The 10,746-nt window shown below is 49.9% G+C and overlaps 1 protein-coding gene across 1 annotated transcript in view; it reads left to right on the top strand.

The window, feature by feature from the left end:
- Positions 1-1,304: 1,304 nt before the first annotated feature.
- Positions 1,305-10,746, top strand: part of HNRNPUL1 (heterogeneous nuclear ribonucleoprotein U-like 1) — a 34,616-nt gene continuing 25,174 nt past the window's right edge. Inside the window, exons 1-4 of the mRNA XM_015427251.1 lie at positions 1,305-1,545; positions 7,569-7,706; positions 9,220-9,490; positions 9,777-9,850. Coding sequence (XP_015282737.1) covers positions 1,383-1,545; positions 7,569-7,706; positions 9,220-9,490; positions 9,777-9,850 — 646 coding nt within the window. The 5' untranslated portion in view covers positions 1,305-1,382. The remainder of the gene's footprint in view (positions 1,546-7,568; positions 7,707-9,219; positions 9,491-9,776; positions 9,851-10,746) is intronic.

Raw genomic sequence — 10,746 nt, 5'->3', positions numbered from 1 at the left:
AAAGCACATCTGATCCCCAGGCTACAAAGATCAGTACCTCTGCTGCAAATGGAAACTTCAGAGCGCGGACTCTATGATAAATGGATGTCCTAGAATGCCATTGCAACTTAACTGCGGTCCCTCCCCTTCCCAAACGCCTCCATCCCGACAGCATTCCCAAATCTTCAGGGATTTCCCAAAGTGGAACTGGAAACCTTATGACCAGTGTTCCCTCTAAGCTGAATTAGTGTGAGCTAGCTCACAGTTTTTTAGCCTCCAGCTCACACATTTTTATTTTAGCTCAGGAAGGACGGCTCCAGAGCAAACTAATTTATGCAGTAGACAAATCGCTCGCTCACAACTTTAATGCCAGGAGCTCACAAAGTAGAATCTTTGCTCACAAGACTCCACAGCTTAGAGGGAACATTGCTTAGGACATGTGCAGAAATGCACCTTCCTCCTGCGTTTCTGCCTGCCCAGACTGCTGCAGAGCAAAGCCCAGCAGAGCCAGTCTTTAAGTGGCACTTTAAAAAAGGCCTGAAGCAGCACTATTTCTGTGGGCTTTTGGTTTCATTTTATTACTTTTATTAATGTGGTAATGAGGTGATTGTTTGTGTCTCACCCCCCATTGTATGTGTTTGTTTTTAAATGAGATTTTTGAAAAAGTACTCTGATTCTGACCACAGTTTAAAGGTGAGATATATTTTCCATAAATCAAATAAATTATCTAAATCCAAAAAAAAAACCCCAATTTTTTCCCCCACAAACGTCAGGCAATGAAAAAGACGCACCCCTAAGAGCTCCCGCCCCCCGCCGGGCTCAGCCAATGAAAATCCTGCATACAAATACCATTGGCAACGTCTACTGAAATAAAGTCCAGCCAATGAGGGGAAAAAAACAAGGGGGGAAAAATCACCTCGCAAACAAACAAATCCAAGGCTCAACCATTGGACAATCAGAAGGGAGGAAGACGTCTGATTGGCTCTCAGGAAGCTGGCCCAACCTCTCGTGTTCGTCAATCATTCACACACACACCGCCTCTTCTTTTCCTGACGGTTTCAAAAAGCCTCGAACCGAAGCGATCCCTCTTCAACCAATGAGCGAGCTCTTTCTAGCCCGGCTCCTCTCCGTGTCCAATCAGCGCCCCCTTTCCACAGCCTGAGAACGAGCGGGAGTCGGAGGGAGAGGAGGGAGGGCGCGCCGGGGGGACGCGGCGCTCAATCAGAGGCAGCCTTACATCCTCGTCCGCGGCCGCCGGCCAATCGGAGGAGCCGTTGCACGGCGGCGAGGCCCCGGGACGGGAGGAGGGCGAGGGCGGCCATTTTGAGCCGGGCCCGGAACGGAGGCTCGATGGCCGGGCGGCCGCGACCCGACGGCGGCGACTGAGGCGGGGCGGGAGGGCCATGGATGTGCGGAGGCTGCGCGTCAACGAGTTGAAGGAGGAGCTGGCCCGCCGCGGCCTCGACACGCGCGGGCTGAAGGCCGAGCTGGCCGAGCGGCTGCAGGCGGCGCTGGAAGACGAGCAGGCCCCGGACGGAGCGCTGGATCCGCTGTCGGACGGACGCTGTAGGCTTGGGGAGGGGCGGGGCCTCCGCGGGGTATAAATGCCACAGAGAGCCCCGCCCCGCCAAAGCAGACTTTTCTCTCCCGGGGAGCGGGTCTCTGTCGGCTGGGGGTCAGTTGGGAAAGCGGGAGATCTCCAGGCCCCACCGGGAGGCGGCGGCGACCAATGTTCCCTCTAAGCTGTGGAATCTTGTGAGCAAAAATTCTACTTTGTGAGCTACTGGCATTAATGTTGTGAGCGAGCGATTTGGCTGCTGTATAAATTAGTTTGCTCTGGAGCCCTCCTTCCTGGGCGAAGACAAAAATCTGTGAGCCGGAGGCTAAAAAGCTGTGAGCTAGCTCACACTAACTCAGCTTAGAGGGAACACTGCCGGCGACCCGTGCTTCCTCTAAGTCTTGCGGGCGAAAAAATGTCTCCTTGGTGAGCTCCTGGCATTACAGGTGTGAGAGAGCGGGTTGCCTACTGCAGTGTTCCCTCTAAGCTGAGTGGGTGTGAGCTAGCTCACAGGTTTTTAGCCTGCGGCTCACACATTTTTGTGTTTGCTCAGGAAGGAGCAAACTAATTTATGCATCAGTCAAATCGCCAGCTCACAACTTTAATGCTAGTAGCTCGCAAAGTAGCATTTTTGCTCACAGGACTCCAGAGCTTAGAGGGAGCATTGGCTATTGCATCAGTGGGTTTGTGCTAGAGCCCCTCCTCCCTGACCTAAGGCAAAAATGGGTGAGCCGGAGGCTTAAAAAAACCTGTGAGCTGGCTTACACTCACTCAGCTTAGAGGGAACACGAGTGACCAGTTAACAGAGATCAGTTCCCCCCTGGAGGAAATGGCCGCTCGGGACGCCGACTTCTATGGTGTTACAGGCCCAATGTTCCCTCTAAGCTGTGGAGTCTTGTGAGCAAAAATTCCACTTTGTGAGCGACCGGCATTAAAGTTGTGAGCGAGCGATTTGGCTGCTGCATAAATCAGTTTGCTCTGGAGCCCTCCTTCCTGAGCTGAGACAAAAATGTGTGAGCCGGAGGCTAAAAAACTGTGAGCTAGCTCACACTCACTCAGCTTAGAGGGAACACTGGTTACAGCCCACCGATGCTCCCTCTAAGCTACGGAGTCTTGTGAGCAAGACATTTCTTGTTGGTGAGCTCCTGGCATGAAAGTTGTGAGTCAGCGGTTTGGCCGCTGTATAAATGAGTTGGCTCTGGAGCCATCCTCCCTGAGCTAAGTCGAAAATGGGTGAGCCGGAGGCTAAGAAAACTGTGAGCTGGCTCGCACTCGCTCAGCTTAGAGCAGTGATGGCGAACCTTTTAGAGACCCGAGTGCCCAAACTGCGACCCACAACCCACTTATTGATCGCAAAGTGCCAACACGGCCATTTAACCTGAATACTGAGGTTTTACTTTAGAAGAAACAACTCATTCATTGTAACTTAAGATGATCCAAACAAAGTAAGGGAAGCAATGCCAAATGCTTTCATTTACTTAAAATTATTTGGCAGAGAATCCGGCACTTTAATGATGGTCTGGGCCTGGCTGGGGCGATGGCACGCGTGCCCACAGAGAGGGCTCTGAGTGCCACCTCTGGCAACTTTTATGCATCCATTTCCAAAAGGCTTTTTCAAAGAGAGGGTAGGACGTTGTTCATACATGCAATACTGCCACTCCAGTATAAATATCCAAAATTCTCATTGCACGTCAATGAAGATCACCCCTCCCCCTGCAGTAAGTACCTGCCTCCCCTCCCCCCGCCAATGCCACTTGTGAGAATTTGGGATATTCATACTGGAGTGGCGGTATTGCATGTATGGACGATGTCCTATCCCCTCTTTAAAAAAGCTTTTTGAAAATGGATGTGTAGAGGCCGGCAGGCTCCGTCAGAGGTGGAACGGCAGTGCCCTTTCTACAGTCTCCGTTGCACGCACTTTGAAATTGTGTTGTTTGAAAGACTTACCTGCTGTGCTTTGAAAACAGTTAACTGTTTTTGAAAGACCCAAGTGCTGTATTTTGAAAACAACGAATTGACGACGTTATTCGACACAGGCAATTAATTCCTTTAGATATATTGGATGAAACTGGAAATGGTTACGGACTGAATATATACGTATTAGACTTTGGAATTATTGTATGTATAGAGTACATGGATATTAGTATCTTTTAAAAGTGTTCAATATTTATAACATATTCCTTGTCATTTGCTTCACTTTCCCTCCCCCTTGTATTTAACCTTCAGGTGGGGCCTGGAGATCTCCCACTATTACACTTGATCTCTTTGCAGAGGTCCCTCCCCAGACCCCTGCGCTCTCCAGGCTCCACCCCCAGAATCTCCAGCGATTTCCCAACTCCGAGCTGGTAGCCCTAGATACCATAGAGTCTGCCTTCTGTAGCTGCCATGTCCTCCAGAGAAACTGATCTCTATAGTCTGGAGATTAGTTGTAGAAAATGCCTAGCAGGAACTCATTAGCATAATAGGCCACACCCCTGATTGCACCGCTCATTAGCGTATTAGGCCACACCCCCATGTTACGAGAAGTGTGGTCATCCAGCCACACCCACCTTTTGCTTCTTATTCTGTTTACCTTGTCTGTTGTCCAAACCCAGGGCTTTTTTTGTAGCAGGAACTCCTTTGCATGTTAGGCCACACACCCCTAATGTAGCCAATCCTAATGAGTTTCTGCTGTTGGGTGTGGCCTGTTATGCTAATGAGTCCCTGCTGGGCGTGGCCAACTTGGGAGCCAGCCGGAACTCCGTTCCTCTGTGTTCCTGCCCAAAAATAGCCCTGGTTGTAATTCTGGGGGCGCTCCAGGCCCCACCTCGGGTTTGGCAGCGCAACTCCTGATGCAGCTTTGAGCTGGGCGAGAGCCTACTAGGTCAGTGGTGCTCAGCCTTTTCTACCTTACGTCCCGCTGATCTTCTATCCCAACCATCCCTCTGATTGCTCCTATCAAAGAACCTCAGAAATAGAACTAAAAGACCGCACTTTTCCAAGGAGGACAATTTGTATGTTAATTGGCTTTCAGTTAGTCTACTGATCGTCTATAGTTTGACCATAAACGTAGGCAGTACTGCTGTCAGGAGTAGACTTTATCGCTGTAGCTTTAAACCGCAAACAAGCAAAAATAATAACTCCATTCGCAGTCGAGAAGCGTAAGAACACTGTTAAAAATAAATTTTACTGTCGTGGTAATTATAATATACTAAATAAAATAATTGCAGCAGTTGTATTATTGGGAATGCGGGGGAATGAGCTCTTAGTAATTGTTATGGAAACCCTTGTGTCCCACCAGTGGTACATGTACATGTACCTCTGGTCGAGAACCACCCTGCTAGCTAAATAAATAGTGGAGCCCTCCCCATGGGTTGTGTTGTGTTTCTGTGGGCCCCCTTGATTCAGCTCTGCAGGAGGATTGTGGACCTCTGACACAACTTTGGGAAGATGACAATGGAGTGCTTTCCAGGCCTAGCTTAGCAGTGGGGGTGGTGGGCTTCCAGAGCCTCCCTGTCCTGATACCTGGGTCCTGGTTCTCACGCTTCTTGGGGCTTCTGGAGTTATAGGATGCTTCCATTTGTTCCTAGAGCGTTCCAGGTTCGGAAAGGCTAGTCCTTGCTTCATTTTCCTCTACTTAACACCAGGTGGTTAGAGGAAATAGTTAACTGAGGTTCATAAGAGCTGAGGTTCCTAGAGCGTTCCAGGTTCGGAAAGGCTAGTCCTTGCTTCATTTTCCTCTACTTAACACCAGGTGGTTAGAGGAGGAGGAGGAGGAGATTGGATTTATACCCCACCCTTCACTTGGAGTCTCAGAGCGGCTTACAAACACCTTTCCCTTCCCCTCCCCACAACAGACACCCTGTGAGGTGGGTGGGGCTGAGAGAACTCGAACACAAACTGCTCTTTTTCAAGGACAGCTGTGCCAGAGCTTGTGACTGACCCAAGGTCACACCAGCAGCTGCAAGTGGAGCAGTGGGGAATCAAACCCGGTTCTCCCAGATTAGAGTCCACACACGTAAACACTACACCAAATCACTACACCACACACTTAACCACTACACCAAATAGTTAACTGAGGTTCATAAGATAACATACGGGCAGCGCTTTGCAGGGCTTGTGGCGCCCTAGATGAGTGTGCAGTATTCTTGTCGCTCTCCATAGCAGGATGCCGGTCAGGAATGTGGCTTGACCGAGGATGATACTAAGGGGAAAGGGTTTCCAAGGTGACCTCTCTGCAGATACCCTTCGCCAGGCATACTTCATACACTGGCTTATAAAACCTGTGGCGTCTGCTAGAAGTTTTCCGGCAGTGGAATCCCACATAAATGCCAGGTGGCTCCGTATTTGCCAGCCGGAAGGCTTTACGTCTTCCCTCCGGGCAGCACTCCCGTTGCATGACAGAGAAATATTCCCTTCCCACTCTCATTCCCTAGATAGCACAGCTGTTGTGGGAGTGTTGGGGGGAGCTGGTTGCACAAATATCCTGAGCACCTCCTGAGTACTGACTGCAGCATGAGCATAGGCAAGCGATCCCATGTTGTCTGGGGTAAAGAAAGCTTTGCTTGAGATTTTGGGAGACTTTGGATTTCTGCAGTCTCAAGCACACGGGCTGAGGTCTCTGTGCATCATGGTAGCGGTGGGCAGATTTCCCAGTTTCCAGTGGGGGACACTTAGCGCTTGTTGGTCGCCGAGGTTCTGGTACAGGGCACTGGGCTGATCCGGCATTTTGACTTTCCGTGGTCTTAAGCATGAGCACATACTTAGGAAAGCTGGAGATCAGTCAGGTGGGGTAGCCCTGTTGGTCCGGAACCGCAGAACAAAGTTTGAGTCCAGTGGGGCACCTTTAAGACCAACAAAGTTTAATTCCAGGTATAAGCTTTCGTCTGCACGTGCCACGGCCGCGTGTAAAAAGTACTTCTTTGCCCACCACTAGTCTAGGTTCTGTTTTACAGATGAGGGCAGTGGCTCAACATTGTGCCACGGTCCCGTGTGGGCACCACACATCTCACAAAGGGACTAGAGTGTCAGAAGAGTTGAGATCTAGAGATTGCCGTGAGTCAGAAGGAAGATGCGCTGCCTTTGGAATGAGGCGAGGAGCGACCCCTTTGGGGAAGGAGGCTACGGAATGTAGAAAGGATTAATGTGCTTTGGAGGTGGGGGAGTTGCGTCCCTGCCATTCCGTTGCTATGGACACGCAGGAGAGGGGCTGTTTTTGCAAGAACTTGTATAGCTTCAGTATCCCGGGCCCATTTCAGACAGGCGGTATAATCAGATGGTAAAGCTCTTTGGGGAGTATGCTAATTCAGGCAGGTTTCCGGGCCTGCGATTTTTGCCTCCTCTGTGCTTCCTTCGGAGAGGGTTGAAATAAACCTGACCTGCTAATATGAGATCCGGATATAAAACAGTTTCAAGCCATTGTTCTGCAGTAGAACGGCTTGGTTTAAGTCCCGCAACACCTTCGAGACAGACAAGATTTTGGGAGTCGATAGCCGATAGTCATAGCCGATAAAGGGAGTCTTGTCTCGACTCTCGAAAACTTATACCCCGAAAATCTTGTCTGTCTCAAAGGTGTGATCAGACTCAAACCTAGCATATGTAAAACAGCATCTGTCGAAAGGCGGGGAGAAAATACGAGCACTCTTTGAAGCGCCATATTTTGCAGCCTCGGACGTCGATATAAAAACCTGGATCTGATGCCGACTACAGAAACAGAGATAACTGGTACAATCGCCTGGAATTTCACTGTAAAAGTCGCACTGGACTGGTGAAAGAATATTATTAATCCAGCAGAGAAAAAGAGCCTGCTGTGTTGAAGGCAGCACGGAGTCATTCTAAGCCTCTGTGTATATAGTGACATTGTGGAGGGGTGGTGAAGGAGATATATGTATATATTTCCCCCCACCCACCCATGTTCTGAAGCAATACTGTCTAGGAAAAGCTTTGCCCGTTTAATTCCTGGTGAGAGCCCTTTCCAGGTTAGACTTCAGGTCGAGTACGAACGGAGCATTATAGTACTGTTAATCTGCGTTCTCGCATTTTCCGTTTCAAGATGGCATCCACGGCGGGATGCATCAGGACAGCATGCAAGGATATCACCAGCCTTACGAGCACTGCAACATTAAACAGGAGAATGAAGCTGGGTACGAGAGAAGGCCTCTAGACTACGATCGCCCTAGCTTGCGTCCAGGTAAGACCGAGTGTTTTAAGAATTGCTCTCTCTTTTTTTTTTTTACATGGACAGGCGCTGTAGATATTTCTGCATTTGGTCTGACCGAGGCGCGCTCTCTAACTCCAGAGAGAGACTTTGGGAGAAAACCAGGTTGTAAATATTTAAAATTTCCTCCGCCGGATCAATAAATAGCCCCCCAAAGAAAGCAGTACTCTTTTTTTTAACTGCAAAACAGCTGTAGAGACGGTGCATGTGAGTGGGAGGAGGCCACCAGCCCTGTAGGCTGTATACGCTCATGCGCACTTTCCCCCACAGGGGTGTTGGTAGCGTCTCTCTGCCGTCATAAATTGCCCTTCATCCACCCCCTTTTAACGTGGGCCTAGCCAGCCACTGTTAGTACTTATCAATGCTCCCTCTAAACTGTGGAGTCCTGTGAGCAAAAATTCCACTTTGTGAGCGACTGGCATTAAAGTTGTGAACAAGCGATTTGGCTGCTGCATAAATTAGTTTGCTCTGGAGCCATCCTTCCTGAGCTAAGACAAACGTGTGAGCTAGAGGCTAAAAAACTGTGAGGTAGCTCACACTAACTCAGCTTAGAGGGAACACTGGCACTTATGGGTTGTTGTTTTTTTTTTAAGCTTTTTGCTCCTGTGGGAGAAAACAATGTGTGTGTTTAGAGATACAGTTTTGAGCAGGGGTGTACCTAGTGTTCCCTCTAAGCTGAGTTAGTGTGAGCTAGCTCACAGTTTTTAAGTCTCTGGCTCACACATTTTTGTCTTCGCTCAGGAAGGATGGCTCCAGAACGCACCAATTTATGCAGTAGCCAAATCATCTGCTCACAACTTTAATGCCAGTAGCTCACAAAGTAGAATTTTTTGCTCAAAGGACTCCGTAGCTTAGAGGGAACATTGGTACCTACCTGTGCTAAATCCAGTGTCTAGGTCAAGGATCGCCGACATGGTGCCCGTGGATGCCACGGCGCCTTGCTGACCCGTTTCCTGGCGCATGAGATGGGCCAGGTGTGGCTTTTGCTCCGATTGGCCGTGCAGAGCGTAAAAAAAAAAAAAGGCTGAGTTAGACTCCACCGCTTAGAGGGAGCATCGGTCACGGAGCACACTTTGCCCTTTTCCAGGCACACCCTGCATTTCCAGCCCACTTCTGTCCCACAGAATTCGGCAGGAATTGAACCGGGTCTGATGTACCTGGCCCCCCAGTTCCCTTGCCCGCATAGCCTGCTCTTGGGCTTTGCAGACCGCGATTGAATTGGAGCCATTAGGAGAGGGTACGGCACAGCAAACGGACATTAAATAGGTAGTCCCATTGACGGGGACCGCATTTACTTTGGATGCTGTCCGTGATCACTACCGGACGCCTTCGCATGCCGGATTGGAGCCAAGCTGTTTGGCACACAGGGCCCCCAGCGGGCCCATCTCTCAGGATCCCGTCAGCAGGTCCTTCGCCGTGTGTCTCCGGAGCGGTTGTTTTCTCCTTCACCGAAATGCGCTGTTTGTTCTCCGGTGCTTAAATGCAGACATGAAGCTGGAAGTGAAGGCAGAGGAGACGGGCCTGGGCTACCACACGGGAGCCTCCGGTCACAACGCCCCTTCGGGGTACGGCCCGTCGGGCCAGAACTACAACACTTCCGGCTACGGCGGCTCCGGTTCGAGTTACGGCGCGCCTCCCTCCGGCTTTGGCTCCTCCGACTCATCTCAGTCCTGGCAGCAGCAACCGCAGCAAGGCCGGAAGAGGCCATTCGAGGAGACGAGGGGGCGCGGCTACTATGAACACAGAGAGGATAAAAGGTGCGTTCAGGCAAGTCTTTGGAGGAACGTCGGCAGTCGCCGCTTCTCCCACCTCGGCCGCTTCTTTTTATCGGTTGGTAGGTGGGGAGGGTTTAGGAGAAACTGAGAGTGGTGCCTCGGAACCACTCGAAGCAGAGAGAGGGTGGCGTCTTTCAGAATCGCGGAGTTGGAAGGGAGCTCCAGGGTCCTGTAGTCCAGGGGCGGCCAAACTGTGGCTCGGGAGCCACATGCGGCTCTTTCATCAAGTGGATGAACGGGGCATGCATTTGCGTTCTCTCTCTTCCAGGGGCCGATCTCCTCAGCCGCCCGCCGAGGATGACGAGGAAGACTTTGACGACGCGCTGGTGGCCATCGACACCTGTGAGTCTTGGGACCGGCAGCCGTGTGCTGTCCCTGTTCTTGTTCTCTTTGTAGTTCGTGCTGAAAGGAGGCACCTGATTGAATCTCTGTAATGATTTCATGTTTTGGTGTGTGTGTGTGTTTTTTAAAAAAATGTTTAGTCTGACTGCAGTACTGTAATAATGAATTCATGTTTTGGTGTGTGTATTTTTTAAAAAAATGTTAAGTCTGACTGCAGTACTGTAAGAAGAGTGATAGAGGGAGACAAGTGTGATGTGATTGGCTGATGACTGAGAGTGTGGGAGGAGGGGTGTCTATGAGAGTGATTCTGTGTGTGAAGTTTGAAGAGACAGCATAGTCTGTGATTATGGGAGTTTTTGAGTATTCTGTGTGAATAAAACAGTTTAGTCTGTGTGAATATGGGTTTTGAGTCTGTTCTATGTGAATAAGACAAGAGTTCAGCCTGTGTGGCTATATAGATGAGAGAGAGATAAGACTGAGTGTCTGTGGAGTTTGGGGAGTTTGAGAGACTGTGACACCAAGCTTTGCCAGTTAAATTTACAAGTCCCTTTCATCAGCAGCAGTTCAAAATAACCAGAAACCTATTTTGTTCTTTATTAAATAAATCATTATTTGTTTAAACTTATCCCAGCAATCAGAATAGTCCTTCCTCAGGGCCACATAGTCCTCTGAAGTGCCCAGACCCTCGGTCATTCTACCAAAAGAGAGAGATTTCGAATTTTTAATTCCTGGTGGCAGCAGAAATCTACCAAGCTTAGGTACACAGAGAGTGTTTTTAAAGATAAAAACAGTCCCCCCAATAAGCGAGGATGCCACAGTCTCCCTTCATGCCCCACTGCATCTTGATGTCGGGGCGCTGCTCTCATAGGGTGTGACAAGGCGGTAGCTGCAGGGGG

Source organism: Gekko japonicus, unplaced genomic scaffold, assembly GCF_001447785.1.
Source record: "Gekko japonicus isolate JY-2015 unplaced genomic scaffold, Gekko_japonicus_V1.1 scaffold1389, whole genome shotgun sequence".
In the NCBI taxonomy this organism is placed as follows: Eukaryota; Metazoa; Chordata; class Lepidosauria; order Squamata; family Gekkonidae; genus Gekko; species Gekko japonicus.
The sequence above is the reverse complement of the archived record's forward strand: the minus strand, read 5'-3'. Positions and strand labels throughout refer to the sequence as shown.